The 27,995-nt window shown below is 48.1% G+C and overlaps 1 protein-coding gene across 3 annotated transcripts; it reads left to right on the top strand.

The window, feature by feature from the left end:
• The first annotated feature begins 11 nt into the window (after positions 1-11).
• Positions 12-27,900, top strand: phactr3b (phosphatase and actin regulator 3b). Of its 3 annotated transcripts, none has more exons than XM_037491168.2 (13): positions 12-601; positions 13,658-13,816; positions 13,914-13,988; positions 14,108-14,248; positions 14,821-15,036; positions 15,127-15,334; positions 15,491-15,681; positions 16,148-16,301; positions 25,136-25,191; positions 26,286-26,347; positions 26,501-26,641; positions 26,775-26,851; positions 27,377-27,900. In XM_037491168.2, the coding sequence occupies exons 1-13, from the start codon at positions 493-495 to the stop codon at positions 27,390-27,392; spliced, it is 1,605 nt and encodes a 534-aa protein (XP_037347065.2). In that variant the 5' UTR covers positions 12-492; the 3' UTR covers positions 27,393-27,900. The 3 variants fall into 3 exon arrangements, with proteins under 3 accessions (XP_037347065.2, XP_037347067.2, XP_037347066.2); XM_037491170.2 differs by lacking the exon at positions 12-601 and adding an exon at positions 11,035-11,329; XM_037491169.2 differs by lacking the exon at positions 12-601 and adding an exon at positions 11,036-11,325.
• The last annotated feature ends 95 nt before the right edge of the window (positions 27,901-27,995 follow it).

The raw sequence follows: 27,995 nt of genomic DNA, 5'->3' as shown, positions 1-27,995 counted from the left end.
GGAATGCAAGTGAACAACAGGTTTCTTTAGCTCTTTTGCAGATGTTTGTTGGGGATACATCGGCATCCACTGTGGAGTCTAGCTTTCTGTGGACGGGAAAACTTCACTCATTTTAGTTCTCAAGCAAGCTTCTCCTGAGAAATCAATGGAGTGACTCACATCGTATATTTCATCGGATCCTTTGTCTGTCCCCACGACATCATCTCTTTAATTAGTCCAGCGGTAATTAGTCTAACACCCAAATAGACGTCTGGTCGAGTTCGGATCACAGAAAGCAGTGTTTTCCGAGCAGCCCCTGAAGGAGACATCGTGGTGCTGCGCGCGTAATGGATTTCCCCAGCACTGCTGCGCTGTCGGGGTCCGGGAGCTGCGTCTGCAGCAGCGATTCGGCCACGTTACAAACCTGCTCCTCCGCTTGATGCCGGTGACCTTGGCCGCCGCCGATCACGGCCCTCGCTCTTGTAAATACCTTTCTTCGCTTTTCCCGTTGCCATGGCATCGCGGGACGGGCTGCAGGAGGATCGCGTGGTGCAGCGGGGGAGGTCTCAGAGTGACCCGAGCAGCATCACCGAGGTCCGCCTAGGCGAAGCGCACAGAGCAGGTGAGAGGAGGGGAGGGGAGGGGGCAAAGGGGTGACACATGGCCTGTGGTCGTAAGTGTGTGTCTTCTGGACAGGTGGCAGGTGGATGGGACGGGGTGGGGGGGAAATGGGGTTTCCGCTAGCGGCCGATCCCAATGAATCCGTATGCAACAGCGGTACGAAGTGTGTGAATCGTGCGTCATTTACCCTCCAGGAACGTTACATGTTGGTCGCTCGCTGCCGCTGACCTGTGCTGCAAGGCCTTATTTCATAATAATGTAACACAATGTAGTAGAATGTAGAGATGCATGACATTAGATCCAACTGGTGTCATACCAGTCTGTGTTCATGCATACATGTTCTATCCGGCAGTGGTATATAACACTGATGTCACCCATTGCCATTCCTCTCCACATCCTCCACATAATGCCATGTGTCACCTTTAATCAAACCTAAAAATCAAAACCTGCGCTCGAAAACGTTCTTGTATGTTTTATAATCTTTTTGGATCCATTTTTTCTTTCTTTGCAGTAGGAGAGACGTAGAACTTAGAAGCCCGCAGTGTGTTGAGATAGAAGCTGATGAGAGTGCTGGCTGTGCATTTGGTTGTTTCCATGGCGATCCCAAATGGCAGAAGGCAGTACTTGGCTCTCCAACTGTGAGCCGACATGGCCGACACGTTGTTAGTCCTCTCCCCTCACTGATCTTTCCTTCTCCTTTCTTTTTTTTCTCCTTTTCCCACTAAACCTCGATGATACACAGCAGCCGTCCATTCAACGCGGAAGGCCCCTTTAGACTGTGATTCATGTGTGTCTGTCCGTTAGGTGGGATCTCACCTTCCTGATGCCCTGCCCCCCCCTCCCTTCTCCTGGAGCGTTGCTTAAACAGCTACTGAGCAGGTGTGAGATTTAGTGTTTTTTGGAAAGGACGGTGGTCCAAAAGCGCGATACATCCCCCCCTCGGCTCAGCCGCCGGGGACCCGAGATGAACAGAGGAGCAGCTAGTGTAGATGGAATATCTTGGATGTCTTCCACGTGTGTGTGTGTGTGCGATGTTACTCTCAGTTTGACAAGGGTCTGCCTATCTTTAGATGCGAGGGCCACATCTTCCAGTCATCCTGCCCTTGCCCTTGGCGGATGTTTTTGCCTCGGTTTTAGCATCCAGGGCTTGTCACGTTGCCCCCGTTGTTATGGTTACGTAACAGCTGTGTTGTGTGTGTGTGTGTGTGTGTAACTCAGCGACAACCCTTGTAAGAGCGACCCGTGATGTACATCCCCCCCGCAACCCCCCCCCCCCCCCCCCCCACACACACACACACACACCTCCATCGGCTCTAAACCCACCCCGGCCCTGGCAGGCCCGACAGCGGCTTTGATCCGAGCACCAGAGGAACCGTCTCACGCAAAGCATTGCCTCCTCCTTCGTGATGCTCGGATAGTGATGCAGGGAGGAGAAGCTTCAAAGCGTTTTTGGGGGGGATGCGACCGCAGGACAGAAACCACTTGATGTGCCGAGACTCACTTATTGCTTACAAATCTGATTCTCATGCTGCTCATTTGCAACGCCATTTGAGCTCAACAAGAGTGTCGAACATCTCCTTGTTTCAGTTCTTGCCCACAAAGTCACTGTTTCCCATTGCAGTCTTATTCTTATTGCACCAAACAGGATACAGACTTAAAAATTGTGTTGGATTCACCTGGAATCAGGCAGTAGGTAGATTTGAAATGGATGGTAAAATAATATATATATATATATATATATATAATTAGGTTTATGAAAACAATATCTGATCCCAAAGAAGATTAATGATTTAACGAATAAACCTCCATGAATCAAACTCATTTGCAGATAAGAAAGTCTAATGGTGACGTTACTGCCACCTTAGTGTAGTTTTCTGGTGCAAAGGCAGCATTTCTGACTCGCGCTCATTTTTTTTATCCTCATAAAGCAATGTTTGGAAACACCTTTTGGCTATTTTACAACCTGCATAGTCATCACGTTATTTAACTGGTCACCTCGATCCACGTCACATCAATTACCTCAGAGGTCACGCTCTTATTTTAATGGATAGAAATGATGACCAAAACATGATCAGCCGTTCCAATTTACCACAATTTCCTTTCCGATTAAATATAATATTCAAAATGAAAAGCGTAGATAATAGATTTATTTTACTAATTAGAAAATACATTATTTGGGCTGTGGCAGTGGTACTAATCGGACATGCTGCTCTAACATGAAAGGCTCCCCCTCCCCCCCCCAACCAACGCACCCATACCTCCCAGCCACTGATAGGCCTTCGTTTAGTCCTCTTGTTCAGTCGGATGCGGCAGAGAGGGCCTAATGGAGAGATTAGGATTGCTTTCATTGAAATCAGGGCCCCTCATGTTTTATTAATCACAAAGCCCATGCATATGAGCCTCGGACGCCCGCATCCCAAATTCAGAGCGGTGATCAAACATAGAGAACCGCAAACCTGGCTGCTCACTCACATGCTCTATTTAGAAAGGAGCATGTGCATGAAAAAAAATCTCTTCACAGCCACATGAGTCATTTCACAGCAACTGCAGTCGGCGATGAGAGGGGATGAGAGGTGTGCAACGCTGTAGAAAAAACAATAGGGCAATTTCCCTTCCATTGCACATGGTGGGCTATATATGGAACAGTCAGTCTGTAAAGCATTTGGCTGCATGCCGTATCCAAAGTAAATACCACTCCGCTTCATGAAAATGTGTCCTAGTGTTCTTTACATTTCATAACACATCTCAAACTTAGCAGATAGGGTTAGTTTGAGATTTGTAACCTGGGAAATGCCCTGTATGCTCGGGTGGGTAACTGCAGATCCAGGTCCTTATGGCTGCACTGCAATTATTCTGCACATGACAAACAAACTGAATTATGAATGCTCTCTATAGTACGATGGCGATTTCAGCCACCAGCCGAGTTACAAGTGTGAGAACATCAACAATGAAACCAAGAGGAAATTGAGGTAGAAAATGAGTGTAATTTGAAATGTTATCAATGATGTGTGTTCAATGTGTCTGTGTTGTGAGAGAGATAGAGCCAGCCTTGTATGTTTGAAAAAGAAATCATTCTTTGTTCATTTTAGTAGAGGGACATATTAGAGGAAAGTATCAAGCCAGACTATTCATTATATAACGGTGGTATTTTCTGTAAGCAAGCGACCAATTTACTTCCTATTTACACCAACAACAGCAGGCCCAATGTATGTGAACAGCCATGTGATATTCGAAAACATGTGATATTTGACTGCAATGCTTATTTCACTCTCATTCGATTAGCGCGGACGTAGCTTGAGGCTCTACAGCCGCGCTAGAGGCCTCGTGAGGCTGTCGTGAGGTGTAGTACTGACAAATGACAAAGCATACATGATGCGATGTTATATGATGTTTACCAGGTTACCTATGCTTGCTAGCGATATGCTAACGCTACTATACATTCCTGAAACCGTACGGATCAGATGACAAGGAGGGGAGGTGATGCGCCAAACGCCAACACAGTTGGACCCTCTTGAAAACAGCCAGTACGGATGAGACAGGAGAATGGCTGAGAGGAGCCGGAGAGGTCCAAAAACACTTCTAATTGGGATCAAGAGCAGTTGAAAGTGAAACAGTATGGGGAGCTGCCACAAGGGGGCGCTGCATGGTGCATGGAAACATGTGGCACAAATGAGGTAAGCCGCCACTGTCACAACGCGAGAGCCGCAGTGACTCGGCATCACTCACCATTGTGCTGCGTGGTTCAAGGTGAGCTGGAGTGGAGCCACGAGATGTGCTTGAAATGAAGAGTAACCTTAACAACCCATCAGGGGTGTAAGACACCGTCTTTGCTCAACTTCATGCTTCCTTCGAGCGGACCTAACTCCTCGGGTTTTATTTGACGTTTTTGATCTTGTGTCTTCTCAAAGCGGACCACCATCAGGGATGTAGCACACAGAGCAGGGCCACAGAGGTGCAAGTGACTAATGGAGGACCGTAGATGTGACTTTGCTGAGACGGTAATACGTTGTTCCATCAGCGACTTTTACCCTCGAGTCTTTGGTGCAGCATTGATTCAGTCTTTTTATTAGCTGGCCCTCACTCAGTGGTACAGGGGCTGATTCAAAAGCACCTTGTTCTTTATTTTTCTTCCTTTTTGTGCCAACTCATCTGTTATGCTATCGTGCACTGTGAGATGTCCCCGGGTACCACTGACCACACAGCCCTCGGGTGCAAAACAGAGGCACCATGTAGCGGTCATTCATGCTGTAGAGGCAGGGGCAGTGATGGGAATATCCGAAACACTGAGGTCACCGAGCGGCGATGTCCCCTGTTAAGCGCACTGCTTGCGCAGTGAAAAATGGACGTACTCATGTCACACACTGGTCGCCGTTTCGGCTTCGCCATCTTTGATTTTGCTCAGAAACTCATGTTGAATTTATTCACTGAGACAATAAATCAAGTTAGATTTTCTCGTAGACATCTACACGTTAGAGTTTGTCTTTTCGTACCCTGTTGGCCATTTGAAAGATTGCCGGTTTTCACATTAGATCCACTTATCAGAGAGCCCAATCTCTCTCTCTCTCTCACACACGCTCAAATGTTCACTTGTTACACACACACTGTGCTGCTCTTCCACCGACGGTGTAATATATTGTCTGTCCTTTAACCTCTTTTCACTAGTTGGTCGTCCTGTGTCCGTCGGCATAGAGATGGGTGAGCCACTGAGTATTGGCTCTTACCAAAAGGGCCAGAAAATGAGTTGCTATTAGATATTTCTTGTTTAAGATTGAGAGGACTTTTGCCATCGCCATGAATCCAGAGAATGTTTTGGGCATTATGAGAATATAATGTGGTTGTTGTGTTTTTTCTTTTTTTTTAGAGGGAGGATTACTGTAGACAACAGCACAACAGCAAATGGGGAGCTGTACTACTCCCCCTCCTCCCCCCCACTACACACAAACAAACACACACGCACACCGCCTCCCTTCCCCCAACAACCACACAATCTGGGACCTTTAAACAAAAAACCTGCCACGCGTTCAGTAGGATTTAAAATGTCTGCTGTGGTGCGGCCCTGGTCAGGTGGGCCGCAGCACAGGCCGAAGTACAAAATGAGAGCCGTGAGGCCGAGGTCTGCTACGTTATCCACAGCTAACTTTAAGATTTTCTCTTACTCCCCATTGTCCACGATTACACCTTTACAGGGTGAGTCTCTCTGCGAGCCACATGTTTGACCTCACTCCTCAGGGTGTAGCCGAGGCAGGGATCTACCCAGCAACTGGGCTCCGCGTGTTCGTTTGGGGGGGGAGGGCGGTTAGGGGGTAGCTACTTGACTTAAGCTGTCAGCCGTTTACACATAATGTATCTTTTATGAATGTTTCATGTGCTGACCTAATTCCTTTCAGAGACGAGTAACAGGCAACATGCTGCACACGAGAACCCAGGGGAGCGTCCTGCTGATCCTTCAGACATCCTCATCCCACAGACCAATGGAACCCAGAGCTGTGATATCATCCATTGGATGACGACCTAAACCCCCCTCCCTCCCCCCCCTGTGCTAATGTTCAATCTACACAGCAGCCCACCGACATGTGGAGGGGGGAAACAGCCTATAGTGGGAGCTTTAGCACGGAGGAAGATCTTTTTCTCTCTGTGGCAGATGTAATTAAAGCAAATGCTTAAGCCCACAGTAAGAACTGGCAGAGTTAAAATCTCTAAGTCAGCAGTGTAGAAGAGGAGAAGGAGGAAGAGGCGCGGCAGCGGCTGTAAAAGAATTTCTGGAGCCAGTTGCTCAATTTGAAGCCCTAAAAAGACATCGTCAAAGTTACCAATCAGCACCAAGGTAATGGCTTGATGTGCCGAGATTAGAAAACTTTAATAATCCCCAGTGGGGAAACACATTTGCCACCAAAAAATCTGATTCATACAGAAAACAATAGACGCTGAGAAGAACATTACAAGGAACAAACAAGACCAGAAGATGCCTTATAAAACATGATGGAGATCAGAAAGATGCTAAACCCAAAGGTGTTAATTCAAAAATGGAATAAAATGGTGCTGGAATAAAAGACCTTCTGAGTGGTTCAGTTCACCTGTAGGCATCTTGATTAAAAACACCGTGTAGTGGATGGCCTTCAAGGCCCAACGCCACAAAATGAATGCAACCACAGAGCATTTGAAAAATATTACTGCTAAAAATCGCTGGTTTCCTTCCAACTAGCCTCATTTGTGGTTAAGACTGGAGTTATCACGCGTCACTTTGGGATCAAAGACTAAACAAAGTTTTACCAACCAAGTGAATTAAAGGCCTATGTGGTGACGGTGAAAGCTGAAAGTTGCAAAAGGTATTTTGGAATGGAACCGAGACATCAAAAATAAGTTGTTTATACCAATGATTCTCAACTGGTGGATGAAAATTAGAAAAAAAAGAATTCATCCTGTGATTTTATTTTGAAGGGACTTTTTTAATGCAGCGGAGTGTGGGTTTTTTTGCCGGCTTGTCCGTCCATGTTTTCAGCAGCGTGTGCCGGGTTGGGTGAATCCATTGTGATATGGGGGAGACATTGGGTTTTTAGGATAATTAAACATCCTGAATATAAAGTTCAGCTTATGAACTTGATTTTGAATAAATTTGAGATGAGAATGTTCCTCGATTTGGGTCGCGGCTTGTCATTAAGGGGTGATGGTGGGTCCCGGAGCCAGACCAGTTGAGAACCACTTGTTTATACCAGTTTAACATCTGCATCTCCGATAACCACAGAGAATATTTTGTACCAGCAGGTGTCTGTTTTAATGGTTGATTTGCGTGTAACCTCGGCGCTGAAATGATGCTACAGCTGCCATGGTAACGTTCAGACAGGCCCTGAAGCCGCCGTGTGTGTGTGTGTGTGTGTGTGTGTGTGTGTGTGTGTGTGCGCGCTGCACAGCTGGACTCAAACACTGCACAAACGAGCAATCAAAAACTCCTCATCTGGGGCTGAATTCTGATCGTTTTCAAGCGTATGAAAACGAACCCACACGGCGCCCTTTGCAAACGTATATCACATGACCATTAACATACGCTGGGTCAAAGCTTCTTTTTTACAAAAGCCACCGGTTATTTATCTGTTAATGAGTGTCAGGGTATTAAAAACACAAACTAACCAACACCGACGTTAGCATTTGTGTGTTAGCATTTAGCTTTAACACAGCCTTGAATGGCCGCTAGCGTGGCTGCTGATAGGAAATCTGTCAGCTGGTTGGAGCCTTTTCACTGAATTGTGGTGCAGTTTTCTCAGGACTCTCCAACATTTTATAAACCACGAAAGACAAACTGATTGAGCGCGTACTGTGACGCAGTGCTACGTCCGATCCGAGACACCGGGCCCTCCTCCCAACCTTCAAACATCCCCTCTAGAGGAATCCCAATGACTGTTTAGTTTGCACACACTCTGAGGTTCCCCCTGTCGCACACACACACACACACACACACACACACACACACACACACACACACACACACTGATTGAGTCCCCTATGTATCCGTCAGCGTGACGCAGCGTTGGCTCGTAGGACGCACAGGCTGCGTCTGTACCCGATGAATGACTCGGCACTTTCTAAAGAGCATTAGCACTGGAGTGAAGCAGCAGCACGACACAATGAACTTGAAGTTTCGGCGTGCTTTGCAGTTAAATGTCAAACGCCTCGTGAAAACACAGTTGCCCTCTCACTCATCGCCTGTGGAGCGGCTCCAAACTTTCCGTTTCAATTATCTGACATAAAACTACTTTGTTTTGGGCTGCTTTTGACACTCTCTATTGTTCTATTCTATCGATGTAATGAGGGCAGGTCGGTTGGCAGGTAGCAGGAACAGATCACCAAGAGAGAAAAAGGCCATGACAGTAATACCTCCTTTCACATTCATATGGTATTATATAATTCGAGTTGCAGATGGATTCAAGCGTTATATAATTCTTGTAAGATGACCTGTAAGGGACTCCATAAACATTCGCGAGTATGCAGTTGGGTTTATTTTAACATTTTGATGTCTGGAGTTTGTGATCCACCGTTTTTTCCAGCTTTTCAAGTGCTGGTTAAAAGAGAAAGAAAAGCAAATCACATCACACCGATATGGAATATCGATCATCACAGACAGTAAAGCAAACAATTGAATCACTTGACCAAACAGAGGAAGGGTCTTTCAGGCAGACAGAACTGTATAGAACAACCCGGGTAGCGCCCTTCACACATATTCCTCCTCTCTGAATGCTACTTTATACTGACGTGGCTCCTTTATATTTATGTTTCTGCTCGACCCTGAACATACTACTGCCCCTGGATTTAGTTACTTTGTGGCTCATCCAAGCAACTCAGAGGCTCTCTGCGCCATCCCTGAGAATGTTACTACTTTGCAGTTGCAATTGATTGTAAAGTGCTTTAGTGCCAAATTGTCCCACAGATGAACACTCCGTAACGGCAGGTTTGAGCTGTTATTCCTCCGATGTAGAGCCCAATTCCCGTCATGACCGCTCACTTAAATGTCTGCCCTAGCAAACTGAAAGCGTTGCTGAATCCCCTTGGTTCCTCCCGTTGGTCGTGTTCCTCTAAAGTGCAGATCTACTGTCCTCATGTGTAAATGTACATTCTACAGTTCAGCTGTTTTCTAAGCTCAATAAATCAATCCTTTATCAAATAAACAGTCGCCTATTCTGACTCTAAAGGCAACATTAAATATCGCTATTGCAACTAATAATAAAGGAATATTTACTTTGGGGTGCAATTGTTAGCTGTTTGTTGTCCCAACTCCAATTGCCCCTGATGTCCATCGAAAGGCAAAAGGTCCGTGGTTTACGTCCAAGGCTTGTATAGTACTAAAAATCCCACAATGCAATTCAATTGAGCAACGGTGGATGAATGGGACAAACATCTTTTTCTTTCCGATTTGAAAGTGTTGATATATGAAGACGCTGACGCGTACTGCTAGCATGGTGGTCACATGCCATTATTTTCTCTGAAAACTGCAGGACACTCGTTCCAGATTTCTTCATCTTTGAGTCACCAAGTTTGAGGTCATGTGACAGCTTTTTTAAAATGTATTATTAGCTCATTGTGATTTACGTGAGCACCCCCCTTTGGCACGCCCTCCTCCCTCGGCCATATTAGCGGAAGGCCTGTAAATATTGACTGAGATGGAGTGAGTAGCCCACACACGGCTGTTTACATTGTAGCCGGACTGCTCGCATGTCCCCGAGGAGAAATCCAGCCTGTTGACCATCTCGATGCAGCTCAGCCCTTCTTGCAGAGTGTGGGCCGCCACTAAATCGATCTGAAACCACAAAGGCTTTGTTTACACTCTATGTGGTGTTGCCTGAATAATTAATAACGCGTATCGTGTGCCGATGGAGCGTATGCAAGGAAATCATATTTAAAGAGAAAAACAGTCAAACATAAAACATTAAAACTAATATAAAACTACAAGCTGTGTTCCTGTTATTATTATGCGACCGTAGGGATTCTCCTGTTATCACCTGTGTTGGTTTAAATTGATTAGTTATAGGTTTTTTTGCTTATCGGAATGGCTTTACGGAGGCCAATATCGATCTGTCCTTCAGTTGGACGGTCCTTTGGGAATAACAGAATGGCTTGGAAAAGAATTATGAGAAAAGTGGGAAAAACAACTCATTGTAAATGCTCTCATGTGGAAAAACTTTGTAACATGCTGCGGATACATTTGCATTAAGCTTGCGTTGACCCCCACAACCTTTCTGCCTGTAATGCTTATGTGCCAGCGTAAAGCTTTGGTTTAATCCCTGCGCGGTGTCATGAATAAATGCTCTAAGAGGATATGAAAGTTGTATGATCTGTGATAATGCAGTTTCCTATTTCCAATTGTTCTTACGTCTACGTATGATTTCTTCTACATGTGCTCATATAGAGCCCTGTGAATGTATTGTGTGTAGGTATTGTCTCTTAGAGGCTGCTGTGTTTATCCAAAATGCCAGAGGGCGTAGGGACAAAATATTCTGCAGATAAGCAAGAAGTCAACATATTTTGCCCAGAGGACGTTACGGCTGAACGGGATGGAGGATCTTCTACTCTCGGCTCCATGCTAACCAGTTTTGATGTGTGCAGCCATAGTTAGTTATTTATTATTATATTACATAATTGTTATTGATGCATTTAGACAGATTTTGATTAGTTAATGTCATTTCGTCCAGAACCATTGTTTTAACGTCACTATTAAAATAGTACTGTTCGCAGTATACATTTAATTAAATGTCAGACATCTTTGGATATGCGATACATCATGTTTTTTATTCTTGTAAAGCCCTGTATCCGCCGGTGACCCTTCGTGACCTACTGTAACCGCACGCTCGGCGGTGCGGGTTGCGGGTTGCGTGGGGGGAGGCGGGGGGAGGATGGTGGTGCGGAGTGTGTGCCTGTTTATTCGCCCTCCTCCTCCCGTCCTCGGAGGGGCGGGGTCCACATGGCCCATCAGCACTAGCGGCTAGCCGCAGACCAAACCCGGCGGCTCTCGCTTGGTCAGCGCTCACTCGGACCGCTCGCTTTGCCTTTAAAATAGAACTTCACACAGTTGCATCTCCTGTAATAAGTGAGCTCTCACGTTTAGTGTCTGTAAATAGTTCATTTCACGGCACCCCACGCCGCTGTGAGAGCGCGCGCGCGGGCGTCCAGTCGGCGGAACGCTGTGACACGATCACCGAGAGCTGGAGGACGACCGGAGAGCTGCGTGTCATATGCTGTGTATGTATGTTTTATTTGCTCATTATCAGACTGTTTTATTTACTCATTATCACGCTCATACAGCCGCAGCTTGGGACTGGTGGGACTTGTAGTTTTTTTTCTATTGTGGCGGAAGGCTGCTTTAAAGTCCTTGTCAGCGTGATATCCCTCCTACTGCTACCGTATTATGCTGCATTATACTTGAACGAAGTGTCGATATTCTTGTTTATTTTTGAATAATTGATACCTTGCGTAATATCCTTAAGATGTGACTTGTCTCCTCGGGATACAAAATCATTTTGTTTTCCCAGGAGCGTTAAACTCACGACAGAAAGTAGTAGAGGATGTGCGTGCTGGGGATGCTGGGACATTCCCAGTGAGGCTACATTAAAGGACACTGTATACTATTTTACTTAAGCAATTCATCTTCTCCCTCCTTGCTCAAAAAGGGGATTATTCTCCCCGCGTTTGCAACTAAAGGCGCACCCAGAAAAACCTGAATAAATATTTCAGCGCAACTTGCAAAATTAAAAGGAAAAAAAAACATCCAGTGGCTCCCTGACTTACATTATGCATCGCTGCATCCCGGGTCGTGATTGGCTGCGGCTCCTCCATCTGTTTGTGTGTGTGTGTGTGTGTGTGTGTGTGTGTGGCAGCCTTTCCCCCATCCACCCAGCAACTACCTATTCCTCATGCCGTGGTGATTCTATGCCTCCGCGGGGCCTTTTTTCCCCATTGCAGCATCCATCGTGGTAACCGTGGCAACGGCAGCCTGACCCTGGGTGTGCTGCTGCAGCTACTACAAGCTTGACCTGGATTCGTCATCAGAGGCGGGCGTCCACACGACCTGGGGCAACTGCCCTGCTTCCTGTTCTTCTTCTGCTTCTTCACATTGTTTAAGGGCTGGTGGCTTTGAGGGCCAATGCTTCAAAGGGTGGCTTGTCCTGGACCAGCAGCGATTAGCCTTAAGTTGCATCAGTACGGTCGTTTCTATTGTGTTTGTAAATGCAGTGAGGCGGATGATTGGTGCTGCAGCTTCTAGTTTGATGGTTTCCATGAACAGCAGAGTTCAAGAACAAGTTACACCCAAAAGATCCAGTGGGAGGATTTTCTGCTTTTCTTTGTCTTGTGTGCAAATCAATTTAATTCATTTGTGTTTGAGATGGACAATCTAACAAAAAAGGAATTTTCATTGGTTAACCAGTCAATCGCCACATTTGGAAAAATACATGGCACGTAAATATCTGTTAGTTGCGGCCCCAGCCATCTGGACCTTTTGTGATGTGAGAACACTGATGACCTGTGTGATGACATGTGTCTGTGAGGACGTCGCACCTACTCCACACTCCCTGCACCACTCTGCAGAACGGCAGACTGGAAACATCAGAGACCTTCCTCTTAATATTGACACAGCGAACATGTTGCACTTTTTCCCGACTTCCGCCAACGGGAATCCCGGGGCCCGATCGTATCCCTCATCACCTGTGGAGCGGCTCGGCGAGGCGCTCCCGTGCGTACCTGAGGGTTTCAGGCATAAGCGTGTGTGTGATTTGTTTCCAGAAGGGACATCAATGAGCAGATGTTGTGGATTTAGACGCAGCAGAGTGTTTGCGTCGATGGAGCTGATCGGCCCACGGCTCAGCTGTAAGCTCCCTGAGGTGTCAGCTTGTTGTCGGAGCCAGACTGTGTAGGAGTTCCTCTCTCTCTCTCTCTCTCTCTCTCTCAGCCACTCGATGCTGAAGTCAGCTCAGCTCAGCCTCTGTATTTTTGTGTACTTTTCTGTCTGTCACGGTGATCCCTCCTCTACGGCTTAGACGGCAGACTTGAGAGTGCTTGGCAGTCTTCCTCTTTCAGGAGGCCTCAGTGGCCTCTGTACACCCCCCCCCCCCCTCCACACCCATAAAAACAGGCTTTCAAAGCACTGGAATATATTCTTGCCACTACACTAAAAAGACGCGTAGACAGACGGGGCGTGGAGACGCAGCCGGGCGCTGTGAGAACCCGAGCCGTGTTGTTCTGCTGCATGATGTCACATTGCGCCTCAGACCAGGACGCAGCCAGGAGTAGTGTACTAAACCCAGCATGCTGCTGCGTTGACCTTAGAAGAGGCTGGGGCTTGTTGTATTCGTTCCCTGCGTGTCTTTTTTAAAAGCCACGTATTGTCTGAGTGTTTTCGGGGGAGGGGGGGGTTTGGGGGGCTGCCCTGAAACCATGTGAGTCACTCACAAACAATGCAATTCTCTGTCTTCTCCCCGCTGCTCGTCAGGCTCACACATAACCACGGGCTGGTCTGCGGGTTCCCAGAGGGACTTGGGGGCGTTTTTTAAAGGCCGCGTGCTTTTGTGTGTTGTAGATGTGATGGACCAGCAGAGGGCGCTACACTCGGGCTGCCTGGTGTCGGGAGTCAGAACGCCTCCCGCCCGCCGCAACAGCAAGCTGGCCAGCCTGGGACGCATCTTCAAGCCTTGGAAGTGGAGGAAAAAGAAAAACGAGAAGCTGAAGCCCCCCAGCGGTGAGTGAGAGAGGCGCACACAGGTCTGATACGTGTCATTTGGTTGTGCGTGTGTTGGTTGTGGTCCGTTCCATTAATTAACGTTTGTGTTGTTTAGCCGCGGAGAAGAAGGCAGCTGCGCGGCAGAAGAGAGATGACCTCGTCGGGAGGAGCCCCGGGGAGACGGAGACAGGTGCAGAATGAGACACACACACACACACACACACAGAAGCACACACTCCGGGAGGATCACGGTTGGCTTGTCCGGCCACATGATGCCGGCTCACTCCCGTCCCATTCCTCTGTGCACAGAGTCCGATGTGGCGTGCGGGGGCAACGGCGAGGACGCAGACACGCCGACTCAGTCCGACGCCGAGGACCGAGACGAGGAGCCCGTGGCCCCTCTGGCCAGCACCAGCGAAGACCTGGGCAGCGATCTGGAGGCCTCGACGGGTAGAGAACAGGAGACGTACAAGGACACGACACATTGTTTAAAGGCCTTTACACAGCAGGGGAGCTTTATTTTTTTGATGCACGTCAATAGCACTTTTACACTAAAGGCAAATATTGCCTCTTCTTTTCCCCTGAAAGGAGGTTTATTTTGTGAGTGAGTAAAAGTATCAACCAACCAAACAGGCTAAATGAGAAAGGGAAAGTGGTCATTTTAGTCTTTTATCCTTTTTGTTTTGATGTTTAATATATTTTCCAACATTACTTATTCTATGTTTTATTGGTTGTACCTACAAAAACTCAACTGATGAGTAAAATATTTATCCCGAGTCAGGTTTGGCCCATGCTTTTATTATTCAGGAAATCCAAGAGTAAACCCTTGCAAGTTGGAAATGGTTGTCTTAAGTTGACTCCTCCTGCTAGTGATTCAAGCTGATCAACTGATTGATTGATTGTTGCGCTGAATTGATTGCGACCTAAACTGGTGCCGCCGTGTCACGTGTCCTCCCTGTCCAGCAGGGGGAGGCAGAGACTGAACAAGCTCAGCCTCCCCGTCACCGTGTGTCTCCTCTCAGTGCAAGATGTGACGGAGGACTCAAAGACGGCGGGAGATCCGAACCAGAGCGAGGACGCAGAGGACGAGAGCACCTCGCTGAGCGACCGCAGCGACGAGCGTCCCGCCACCAAGGCCGAGCCCGCCGAGGTGGCGGCCCCCCCGCCCAGTCGAGTAGTCACGTCCCCTCCGCCCAAAGTGGCGGTCAAACCGCTCATCAGACTGGGCAGCCTGGACTGTGAGTTAAACACGAGCCCCCCTCCACCCCTCGATGCAAAGCCCTCCCCCCTCCCTGGTTTTACAGCAGTGTTTTTTTTTTCCTTCCTAGGTGCTCCTTCGGTTGCAGTCAAGAGGTCCCCGGCCACCTTACCAAGGAACTTCACTCTTCCCAAAGACCCCCACGGCTCCCTGCTGAGAGGCCGGATGCTCACACCCACCGGGTCCCCCCACCTCGGGGAGCTGCACTCACAGCTGCCCCCTAGCTGCATCATCGAGGAGCTGCACCGCGCCCTGGCCACCAAACACAGGCAGGATAGGTGAGACTTCCTCACGCATTGCTCCCTTCTCCTCCCAGAGGTGTCGTCACAGGAGATACTGTCCTATTTATACGAATGAAAAGAGACGGGACCCTTGGAGCCCATCCTGATGCGGTGGAAGTCGTAATCGACTCGCCTTGCCGTGTGTGCGCTCAGTTTCCAGGCGAAGGAGGCGCGCTCCTCCCTGAAGCGCCGCATGGACGGCCGTCTGTCCCGCGTGTCCAGCACGGAGAGGGAGCCCGCCGGGGAGTCGGACGGCAGGAAGCAGTCGGACGAGAACAAAGAGAACTGGCGCCTGGACGAGTACCTGAACGACCAGGACAGCTGGAACGACTCGGTCATCTCCGGTGGGTCCTTTTATTGTCATTACCCGCCATGGCCGACTAAATGCGGGCGGGTGGTGGGGGCGAGCCGGGGAAGGCGTTTGTGTGTCCGCTGGCCTCGTTCTGTCGGTGGGGGTCAGTGGTGCACAGCCTGGCTGCGGTTTGACGCGCCTGTGACCCCCCCCGCAGGGAGAGCGAGCAGAGTCGCGATCGATTGACGCGACGGACGCACACACCAGCGGCGCGGCTTCCACTCCATGTGAGGACGGCATTGGAAAGATTATTTAACTTGTCTGTTACTGTACTAATAGAATTTTCTACTCGTCTGGAACAAATTTGTGACCTTTTTTTATATCCATTCACACTTGAAAGCATTATATATGTGTTCCGCATACAAGCTACAAATATAGCTCTGTTGAAAGTAAATCAATGAGGTGAGGGTCAATCAGCGTGCGGCGCCGCTGACCCTACTCCCGTCCTTGCCCCACAGGGTCCCTCCCACGCCGGATGAGGAAGGAGCTGCTGACCGTGAAGCTCCGGAACCGACCCAGCAAGCAGGAGCTGGAGGACCGCAACATCTTCCCCGTGCGCAGCGACCAGGAGCGGCAGGAGATCCGGCAGCAGATCGAGACCAAGCTGGCCAAGTGAGTGCAGACCCCCGCCCAATTTTTTTTTCGGGTTAAATATAGTTTTGATGTTTTATTATTATACTTTTATTATTAAACTTATATTTTCAGATTGAAAATATGAGTTTTGAATCTTTTGAAATTTTGAAAATATAAAATCTGCAACCGAAAAACATAATACAGTGAATATCAAAAAATAAATACAAGTGAAGAATGAATTTTCTTTTAAAAATGTAAAATAGTAAAAAAATAATAAAACTGAGTCAAAACTATATTCAACCCAAATGACTTACTCAATGGTCATCATGGGTGGTATTTAAAGCTGTTCTGATATATTATCAAATCCCAACGAGATGATCACACGGAAAAGTACCGGAAAAGTACCACAACTCTGCAGTTCTTATCTCAAAGGCGGGTTTTTAGCTTCTTTCAGCTCATTATTTTGGGTTTTTTCTCAGTGCTCCTCAGCCGCACACAAACTCTGCTGCTAGCTAGTGATGAATGGCTAAAGCTAACTATTCCTCTGAGGACTCGGTGGAGCCCAAAAGAGAGCCCTTCGGGACAGTAATATTGGACGTATGATTTTATTTGGCCCCTGACCAAGAAGTTCAAAAAATGTAAAGGTTTCTTTCCACTCATTCTGCTTGTCCCCAATTAGATCAAATTGATTGAAAAAGTAATGCGTAACGTAACTTGTGAGCCTGAGCTGACTACACACTGCTTATGTAAACCTGGCCTTACATAAGGAAAACCCAAGGGTGATCAATTATGTGTCCTACGGTGGGGTTTGGGGACAGTATACAAACAGTGCTAGTTAAGGACGGGTCAGAGCGGAGCCGGTCACATGGTTGGCTCAAACGCTACCGCGACTACTGACCGGAGCGTCTACGCTCAACGGCCTTCAGGAAAGAGACACCCATTAGAAACGCATCCGGCGAATTTTGTATTCTTGAGCCACACAGCTACAGAAACACAGAGAGGACGCGTTTACACCTCGGCTACACAATCCACTTTCCAAGGTGAGATAGCAAGATAAAGCACTTAATGCGCTCACCTCAACCATCAAAGAGAGCTGCAGCATCCTGCTATGGGAATTGAGTTCAAGTGTAGGTTAAAGCACACAAAGTAACAAACAAAAGGAATATCAGTAATATTCTAATACTATTCAGCAGAGTGTTTAGTACTGTGAGATGTGGAAATGTCTCCCTGACTCTTTGATCACAGCCATCACAGCTGCACATAACTCACTACTTGTGAAAGCGTTTCATTTCTGTCTCTGTGCTTCAGAGTGAATCAGAGACAAACGATTCTGTGCACAAGTGTCCCTTTTTGCACCACGGACGGGGGGGGGGGGGATGCGGGGGGGTCCAGTCCCAGATGCTCCCGGTTGCAGCCCGGATCCGCTCTGTCAGGTGCTCGCTGTGAGTGACAGGAGCCTCAGACAGCCCTCTGTGGGCGGCTGAGGTCGTTCCATTGTTTTCTGGGGGAGACGGCACCGCATGCTCGTGGGCCAACGTCTCCAGACCGCCAGAGCGCATGATGGGCCCCGCCTCCCCCCCCCGCCCTCCTCACACAGCAACAATAGAAAAGCTGTCATATTGGATATTCATGATCCAAATAAGTGAAAGTTTTGCTCCTTTTGTAGCCAATCTTTACCATTGCAAATGATAAAAAGGCGTGTTACACTTCCCATAGTTCCCAAAACGCTACACCACAAGCATACTGCGAGTAGGGTTACTTGAGCGGACCCTCCCTCCGCCCCCGGCCTGCTCCCTTAGCATCCTTCCATCCAGCCCAATGAATCATACGAGTCTGTGCTGTCGGGTAGGTCGTGCTCATTGGAACAGACCCGTGTGCGTGGAGGTGGCTGGCACGCTGTGTCCCTTCTGAAGCTGTGTCTGAGCGCCGCACTGGACACGCACAGCTGTTAGCACCACCTCAGGAACAGAACAAGCTGCGTCGCTATCAGCCATCTCTGTGGAGGCCACATCGGAGTGAAATGAAGGCTGGAATCAGACAAAAACTCTTATTTTACGCCTTGAAGATTGTTGCTGATGCAGCCGACAACGACTCAGAATACTAGAGAGGCGCTTTGATTTGACCACTAAAGTATGACCAGGGACAGGCTCAAGGGCCTTATGCCTGCATTCCCTCTGGTGGCCAGCAGGGGGCGCCTGTCTTGGTTTATTGCCTCAGTAAACATTATGAACAGGGGGTTTATGGTCTCAATCTCTATTTTCAAGACTTCTGCACTACAGCATGATGTTCATTTAGTAAAAGATGGAGACAAATTAGAGAAAAATAGACCACAAAGGAGGGCATGCTTCAGGCTAACTTGTGATTGACAGATGTTGTTGTTCAAAATGTCTTGCAGTGTTTGGTTGTAATGAGCTCCATCCCCTTGTCAATCTTCTGGTTGCAAAAGTCCAAAATGCCAAACTTGTGGCTTAAAAACTGTAGTCATCAAACAAACCACATCGTACAGTCTGTGGTTACACTTAAGTAAGGCATGTAATGAGATATATTTCCCATTTCGTCATCGTCCCTGGCATCTTTACCGAGATGGGCCTTCCACTGAGAGCACTCTTCTGGTTTTGATGGCATTTGAAGCCTTGTGAACCATGGGGAAGCTTCTGTAGGAGCACCTCTGTGCACTTCATGGCAAAAGCACGTAAAGAGGGGAACCCTTGAGAAACGTAAATTCCAGTGTTATACGCGTATAGAATAACGAGGCATAGAAATGTAATATTTGCTCCATGTACAGACCAAGCTTGACCCTCAGGGCTCTCCTTTGTCTTTTGTTCTAAAACATGAGGTTATTAAAGGAGCAGCGATTAGCAGATTCAGCAGAGCCGTCCCACATGGCTGCACTGCTGTGACCTTGTTTTGTTCTGGAATACGCACTTCCCAAAGTACGTTTGACGGTACCAAAAGAGACAGTGACATTCCAAGTTATATGTTCAGGACACTGTTTCCTTTCAGTTTTTCGTACATGTACGTCAATAAACCATAAATGTTAAAAAGGTAGGTCATCAAAATAAAGTAGAAAAAGGTGTGCTTCTTTTGATTTGGTTTTAATCGTCAGTTCATGTGACCGTCATTGTGTTTATGCTCTTCCCGTTGGTGCCGTTATGCAACACGTCGACAGTGTTCCACTGATGTGCGTTAAGGGGGGGCTCTGCAGCGGGACTGCCCCGGGACGGGAACCCTCTGTTCCTAAATATAGCATTTGGCCCAACGCTGCAGCAGCAGCCAGGATCAATGGGCTACGTACGTCACAGCTCAGACTGCCTGTTCCTCTGCCAAAGCCCCCTCGGATGGAAAGATCACACCCCCCCCCCTCTGATTGGACCCACTGCTCTCCCCTGCGGCGCTCTTCTGGAGAGCACAACACAGCGATGATGTACATCTCCATCGTTACTTGCTTTTATTCAGGCTCCATCAGTTTGTACCCGTCAGCTGAGGACATTGTTAGATGAATAGTACAATGTGAAGCCCTTCCTTTATAGCACTCTAGTGAGAGGGTAGTGGAGCTTCTAATGACGTCATCAGTGCCCCAAATTCTTGGCAGAATGTGTGGATGCTATTTTTAAAAGACAACTCCATTTCTTATTACTTTTTACATGACACATGGTGGCCAGCAGAGAAGTGGAGGATGAGCAGATATTTTAGTATTCTTCGGTAAGGAGGAGAAACAAATCAAATCGCTCTCAGCTCCGGGTGATTCCGTCTTGGGTAAATCGCCACACTTCAAGTTGCCATCTTATATCTTTTTCTGCAATCTTTCTTTTTAAAAGAATATTTCCTGCAAGCAGGACTCAACACAATGGTCGTTGCCAGGCAACCAAGGCTGTCAGATGCCACCCAGCTGCTCTTCATAATCCCTTTCACCTTCATGCCCCCCCCCCCCCCCCTCCCCACCAGAATGCAGCCAGGTCAACGATCGCTTTGATAAAGTCCATCTATGTCTGAGTGAAGAGTGAAGTGCGATCATGTCTGACACAACAAAGACTTCTTATACCATAACAATGAATGAAGAACCGGCGCTTTCAGACAACCATCAAACTGTGCCACCGGGCGAGGAACCTCTAAAGGAAATCCATAGCCGCTGGCGTTTTGACCCCCCCGTTGTTTTTCTTTGATGTAATGCTTTATATAATACGCGTTTGACCTGTGAAAGGGTTTTATCTACTGAAGAGTGGAGGGAGTTGTTTAGTTTCCTCTGCCCGGGTAACTAAGCAGAGAGAAGGGCGCTTTTAAATGACGGAATGACAACAAAAGAAATTCAATGCTCAGATTCAGCTTGTCCTTTGACAAAAGGTTTTTATTCAGCTTACACTTAAACAAAATCAAAGCATCTTCTTATTATCATTATTATAGAAAAGATCCAGTGAGAGCTTAAAGAGAGGACACCAACGACCTCATGATATAACAAGATTAAGGATGTGTTTTATAACAACAAGTCAGTGCACTCAGTCAAGAAAGTAATTGCAACATTTTTAAATTTAACAGTTCTTCTCAACAGTCTTTTGAAATGTCTTAATCACATCTTATAATAACCAAATTCAATACAGTCAATAATTTAGCTTAATGTAGTTGAGAGAAGATTCACTGCATAATAACGGTGGGACATAAAATAATAGCGTAGCGCAAATAGAGGTCAGGTCATAAAGAGATTAAACGTCTGTCAAGTTTGAGAACATCTGCCTCCATAAGCGACTTAAGGTGGTCATACGAGACGCTTTGAAGCACGTACATGTATGTGTACTTTAGTGTGATATAGTCGGTCCAAACAAGCTACATATATGTGTTCGTGTGGCAGCTCATTTTTAAATGAAGAGCAGCGTATATAAACGTATTAATACATTTTTGGGAACCCCCCCGGCCACTCCTCCACCCACGGCCTGTGGCGTCACGTCTGTGGTCAGCTGAGGGTTCAAGTGAAGGCGGTGGTGCGTCGTTTCTGTCGGCGTGGTTTCACGTGAGGAAACAGGAAGTGCCCTGCCGGTTTGTGCCTTTTATAGCGAGCGGCATCGCGGCATCAGTCCAATTCCAGGACTGGAGTTGGCAGATCGCATGGAGCAGTTGGAGAGACGTACACATGACACAGCACACACCATATACGGTGTGTGCTGTGAAACACTCAAATTACATGTTGTCACCACTTTAGACCATCCCTGTCCCACGTGCAGTAATTATCGTTATACAAAGGCTTTTTAGTGGGCTCTAGCTGCGAGAACCCTGCAATTGAAATGTCCAAAGTCTCAAAGCCTCAGCACCCACTCAATGAAAAGTGCTTCTTTTCACCCTCCTTTGGACCCCCCCATGCCAAGTTAGGGTTCCAGCGTCGCTGCTCAGGAGGCGCGACCCGTGACGTGTGGCTAGATTCCCCGCCCCCCAGCCTGCTGAGAGAGGGCTCGTTATGCAAACGGCATCATCGGTTGGTTTTTAACAAGGTTACATCTGCCGTGTTGATCGATTTCCCGTCTGTCTAGCCCAGACGTTCATGGTCCCCAGGCAATAAACCCCGATGGCTTTTGGTCACTTTTCCACTCGGCCCATTATGTCACCCACTTTTTATTTTCCCCTCAACCCATCAACCTCAAATAACGAAGCTTATCTGAGCCTAAAGCTAAGAAGGGTCCACCCTGCAGGGGAACCAGGTGACAAGGTGACCCTGCGCCTCTCAAACGCCATTTGAAGTGGCCTCCTCCACGCTGTGCTGCTAGCGGGGCGACCGCATCAGCCTCTTCCTCTGCTGTAACCTGTGATACGGGCCGACGCCTCGGAGACAAGCGACTGGCTACACACAGACTTGATTATTGGGTCATGTCTGAGGCTTTGAATGTGTCCCCATTCATCTCCCATCAATGGCACAGCCAGCCTTTGAACAGGCACCTTTTGAAGGGCAGTTGGAAGGCTCCTTGACTGGTTTACTGAGCTTTTCCATAACTAAATTTAGCGAGAAATCTAAAATCCGAGCAGCGTTTCGTATTCATGTGAGCCAGTAACCGTGGGAGACATCCAGGTCACCGCTTAAACACCACGTTACGTAAACGACAAGCTCCTGGTCGGCCACGGCTTCTTCTAATTATCCCCGGCAATGACCCCCGGCCTCCGAACTGCACCCCCCCCCCCCACCCCCTCGCGCGGCAACTCTGTCCTCGGGGGGAAAGGGGTCTCGGAATCAGGGCACACCTCAGTGGGTCGACTCGTCCCATTCTGCTCCGCGCTGCACGAGCTGACATTCCCATCAGCGCCTGCTCTCACAGGCGCCTCATCGCTTTGACGGGCCGGGGGAGAAACTTTTACTTCTAGCGGAGCGGAGTGGGCGAGCACTTGTGAGGAGAGGAAGTCGCCGCGGGAGGCAGTGACTAAAGGCTCGTTAGCACGGCTCGGCTAAATACAAACGGCCTGACTCATTCTTGCTTTTAAGGTACTTGGATCTTTTACATTTTACATCTTTTCAGACTTTAAGAGTGTTGCTGCTGCGGCAGATTTAATCCCCCACTTGACCTGAGGCCATTGCTATTGACCGGAAAGGTTTGCTGCTACAGACCACACATCCCATTACGGCTCTGCTCCACTTAGCACCTCCCCCCTCTCAGTGGTGGTGTTTTGTAAGCCCTCGGTGGTCAGCTGAAGCTATCACAGGACCGGGGGGGGGGGGGGGGGGGGGGGGGGCTTGTTGTAGATGTGCCTTTATTCACAGGGCTGTAGACAGTGTTGCAGCTTATAAAAGGTTGTGGAATATCTAATGGGACACACGGCTACCCTGTGCACACTCAAACTACAATGGAAAAAAAAGAGACCAGATAAAACCAGAATTCATCCGGAAAGAGGTTTTTATTTATTTTTATTACATTTTTTATGATATGAATTGAAGTAGAGGGGGGGGGGGAAACGCCGCGCGGATGTGTCACAGCGGAGCTTCCCCCCTCGAATGATCTCTGGGCACAACACACACACACACACACACACCTAACAGCACACCTGACGGCGCTTTCACTCTATTTAGGTGGTTCCGAGTGTGTATTCGTATAAATCCATTGAACGTACGCAGGAACGAGGGTCTCAAAGATAACGTGATATAAATGTTTGTATTCTCCTCGATGAGAGGTAACCATGACCACACTTTATCCTTGGACAATGTTGCTAGACAATATCGGTGGTTCTGCCAATAGTCCAATATTTTTGTCTGGCAAAATGTTTGGATGATTGGGGGGGGGCAGAGAGTGTTGGTCGGAACAACTTGGATCTGCTGGCGGGAAGCGATGGTGAGCCCCTATCGGCCCTCGTGGGTTTCATCACGAGCCATTTTCTCAAGTGAGTCGTGACTGAAGGCGGCAGTCGGTCACCGTGATGCGTTGCCATGACGCCAGCCAGTCTTCTTAAACGTGGTTACAACCGGAGGGCTGCCCCGTGAAGCTACTTTGGGCGGATGGACAGCTTGTGATGGATTCTGGCCCAGATGGAACGTGTAATGCCTCCAATTGAAGCCTTTACCCCACTCATCATGACACAGACTAGGCTATTTCCCAACAAAGGTGTTGCTCTCTTTTCTATTTTAATTAAATTGTAGTAAAAACCGACTTGATGATTATTAACAGTCTGGAGCTTAAATAACAATAACTAACTAACTACATCTCGATCTTCCTTAGTGACAGCAAACCGCTGAGCTTGCTTGTTCCACTTCACTTTACAATAGCTCCTGCTATGTTAACTTATGCAGAATGACGTGATGTGTGACCAAGAGGTCAGTTTGGGGATGACAACCGAGGAAAAAGCAGTGACTTTAGTTTAGTTTTAGTTGTAGAAGGTTAGCTTGCCAGCCTTCCATTGAGTGGGATCCAGTCTTTACACACAAAAAAAAGAAGCAAACAACCAAGAACAGGGCAAGGGGGTTGTAGATTTGTCTCAGAAAGTCAAGTGAGGAATCCTGGAAGCCAAGTGAGGTGGAATGCTGAGCACCAAGCTGCCTTACCGCGCTCAGCGCGCAGTCATGTGACCACACGACTGCATCACCATAACGCGCCATAGTCCTTGTTAGTGCTGCTGATTACTGCTGTTCATAAATGTGACGATGTTTTTGCTTTTCTGTGTTTATATATTTAAATATGAAACATATTTGCATGTGTTTTGGACAAAGGAAGAAACTGATATCAACTGATATCAAATTGTGTTTGATCAGCATCTGACATGTATGTGGTAGTTAAAAGTCATTAAATAGTAACCCAGCAGAAATTACCTATCGCAGAGTACATCTTGGCCAATAAATATTTAGGTCTATCCTACTCTCTGTCATCTGATGCTTTATCTGTTTTTCCAGGAAGGATATTGCATTAACTTTTTAATAACTAGACAAAATACCACAGTAGTGCCCTTTGCTGCGCTTTGTGTGTCAGTGCCCCCCCCCCCCTCCCCCCCGCCCCTCCCTCCCTCACATGAGCGCTGTGCATGTGGAGGAGAGGAGGCGAGCAGGAGGCAGGCTGCAGCCCTCACAGCGCTCCTCCTCTCCGTCGGACTACCAGCACACCGAGCAGCTCTTGCAGGGAAAGTCTCCTTCTCTTTATTTTTGTCTCCCCCCCCCCATCCTCACCCAACTGGCCGTTACCTTTATTTACCTGATGTGGAGGCTTAAATGTGCCGATAGAACAAGCCGGCGTGTGGCCTGGGGGTGGGACGCGGTGTTCATGTGGTGGGTGTGCGGGTGTCGGCGCTCGGCGCACCGCCTCGAGCACCCGGAGTGCCAGTAGTAGAAGAAGAAGAAGAAGAAGAAGAAGAAGTGGGGAAGAGACCCAAAGGAAAGCAGCAGAGATGGTCCAGAACGTAATCCTGGTGTTTTTCCGCAGGAGGCTGAGCCAGCGGCCGGCGGTGGAGGAGCTGGAGAGTCGGAACATCTTGAAGCGTGAGTTCAACCTAACCGTTATTATCATTATTATTATTATTATTATTATTATTATTAAGGGTTATGTGTCTATGAGGATGAAGCCAACTTCAGCTTCGGTTCTGTCTACTGTGTTTATCAAGTTGATTTGAGCCTCCCATGTTGTAAAACATTTCTAAAGTACATCTTTAATCAGTCATTTCTCGAACTAGAAAAAGTTCTTAAAACTCTGACTATTGTGTTGTTGTTTTTTTCAAGATCAAATAATGAGTCTATTTTAGTTTGAATGACTTTTCAGACATAAACTCTGGTCCATTGAGTCCATCCAAACTACTGCTTCTAGAGAACTCAGCAGTTGTTTGGGAACTTTTTTTTTACATCTTATTCTATAACCATGAACAAATATTCAACCTGACCAAAACATGATATCCCTCGACCCGGAGACTAGATGTTCAAGTGGAAAAGTCCTGGTGACTCGTGTTTAAAATCCTTAAAATAACTCCTTCACAAAGTAGCAACTTTCACAAGAATAGCTTTTGGTGGGAGGAGGCGTCAGATCGAGGCTGTAAAACTGTAAAAGCGCTGGTGTGGTCCCGACGGCGCGGACCGGGGACGAAGCGCTGAGGAATGAAGCCCCGCGCTGCCTCCCCCATTCGGGCCGGACCACCTGTGATCCCCGAGCAGCTGCCCCTCTCATTACTCCCCCCGCGGGAACACGTGTTCAAGCCAAACGCCACCCGGCTCCACGCGTTCCCTGACCCCGTCTCCGGGGCGCAGACCGAAAGCCTTCAATTGAAAATGCACGTTCCGCATTCCTGATGCGCCCCCAAAGAGTGGAATGCACTCAGAGCCTCACTTCGAGCTGCCAAAGCAGTTCCACGGCTCAAAAAACGAAATAAGTGACTGTCTATTGATCTTTCTGCTGCATGTGACCGTGTTACGGGGTTCTTTTCTTATCTCTAACTCCCGTCCTCGGCGCACTATCGATTGTGAGGAGGATCGCACACATTAGCTGCGTTAGTGACTTCATCAGATGTCCAAGTCTGTTGCAGTGACTGAGCGTCGTGTGAAATAAGGATTTTGACCAGCTCTTTTTCTTTTTTGTTTGTCAACAGAAAGAAATGACCAGCTGGAACAGGAGGAGAGGAGGGAAATCAAACAGCGGCTCAACAGAAAGGTACGCGGCAGTTTGCACAATGCAAAACCCCTTTAGGCGACTCAGTGAAAACCTTAACCCTCCTGTTTAAAATCCGCTTTCATCTCAACGCTGTCTTTGTTGGTTGAATGTGTCGATGCGCTGACATTCATCCTCCTCTTCCTCCTCCTCCAGCTGAACCAGCGGCCCACAGTGGACGAGCTGCGGGACCGAAAGATCCTCATTCGCTTCAGCGACTACGTGGAAGTGGCCAAAGCTCAAGACTACGACCGGCGAGCCGACAAGCCCTGGACCCGACTGTCAGCAGCCGACAAGGTGACCCAAACCACTCACTACAACATCTGTAGTGCAGCCCCCCCCCCCCCCCCCCAGTGGGGTTGGTGGATGTGTTGAGGGAAGCCCTCGGGCTAATGTTTTGTGTTCCTGCCCCCCCCACCCCTCCCCTCAGGCAGCAATACGGAAGGAGCTGAACGAGTTCAAAAGCAACGAGATGGAAGTTCATACTTCGAGCAAGCATCTGACGAGGTCAGTCTGAGCCCGGCCTGTGGGAGGGGGGGGGGGTGTATATCAGAATATCAGTAAAAGTCGAGTGATTGGATTGATTGGAAAAGTGGAGGTCACTGTGACCTCACCAGGAGACGTCCAATGGGATGAAATGGGATGGAAAGTCCTTTTTAGCCCTGCAGCCCGGTATGATGTCCAAGAGGGTTCACTGTGACATTGTGTAAAGAGCTGAAAGCGCATTACTCGCCACTTTCACGCCAATGAGAGCACTGCCCCGCACTGCAGGGCTTAAATTTAGCTGAAACCAGGCCCCCCCCGAGAGGAGAGAGTCGTACCACCTCTCCACTATAATGGATGTCTGTGTATATTTAGCTTACGTTTTGCTTGTGTTCGAGGTTCTCAGCAGCCGGTTGAGGGGCAGCCATTGGCTGCTTTTAAACGCACTGACCGCCGGGCTATTAATAGACCTTTTGATCGATGAAACCTCTGTGTGTGTGAATATTTTTGGACCACGCTCACAAATTCTCCCTCTTCCCCCCTCCGCAGGTTCCACCGGCCATAGCGAGGTTTCTTCTGTGAAGAGTTGCCGATGTCTGGTCCTTTTTCGCACGGGGTCTCCCGGCGCCGTGGCCCACAGTTAGTGGGCGCTCTGGTACCTGTGTCCAGCCACACCTTGGAGGCTATGTCTCTAGAAGAAGGGGAGTCGGCCGGTGGACGCCTCTGCTCAGAGGGGTCGGCTCCCCCACCCTCACTTCGCCTCGCCAGAGGGGCGGCGAAGACTTCCAGAGACTTTTATTTTATAAACAGTCTCTTTTGAAAGACGTCCTTTTTTCCATGCCGCGGGAGGGAGAGAGGGGATTGGGGGAGAGGGGGACGACGTGCATGTGACCGAGTCGACCAGTAACACTCCAGTATTAGTAGGCACACACACCCCCCCCCCTCTCCGATCTGTGTGTCTCACCAATTCAGTTGATGCGTTTCATATGGATGGTGTAAGCAGAAAACCTTTGAATTCCCTTTGTAAGCACTATTCATTGTCTGCACAATACAGGTTTTCAATTTGTAACAAACTTGGTGTGTTTTTTTTTTCGTGCTCCTCTGTATTTCGCTCCGAGTGGTCCGATTAGGCTGGTAACCGCTGACTCAGCATCATAAACGGCTGGTA

Source organism: Pungitius pungitius, chromosome 8, assembly GCF_949316345.1.
Source record: "Pungitius pungitius chromosome 8, fPunPun2.1, whole genome shotgun sequence".
In the NCBI taxonomy this organism is placed as follows: Eukaryota; Metazoa; Chordata; class Actinopteri; order Perciformes; family Gasterosteidae; genus Pungitius; species Pungitius pungitius.
The sequence above is the reverse complement of the archived record's forward strand: the minus strand, read 5'-3'. Positions and strand labels throughout refer to the sequence as shown.

Coding starts and splice junctions, on each gene's coding strand:
- phactr3b (XM_037491168.2), top strand. CDS start 493: ATGGCATCGCGGGACGGGCTGCAGGAGGATCGCGTGGTGCAGCGGGGG. Junction 15,037..15,126: donor CAGACTGGGCAGCCTGGACT/GTGAGTTAAACA, acceptor TTTCCTTCCTAG/GTGCTCCTTCGGTTGCAGTC. Junction 15,682..16,147: donor GAACGACTCGGTCATCTCCG/GTGGGTCCTTTT, acceptor CTTGCCCCACAG/GGTCCCTCCCACGCCGGATG.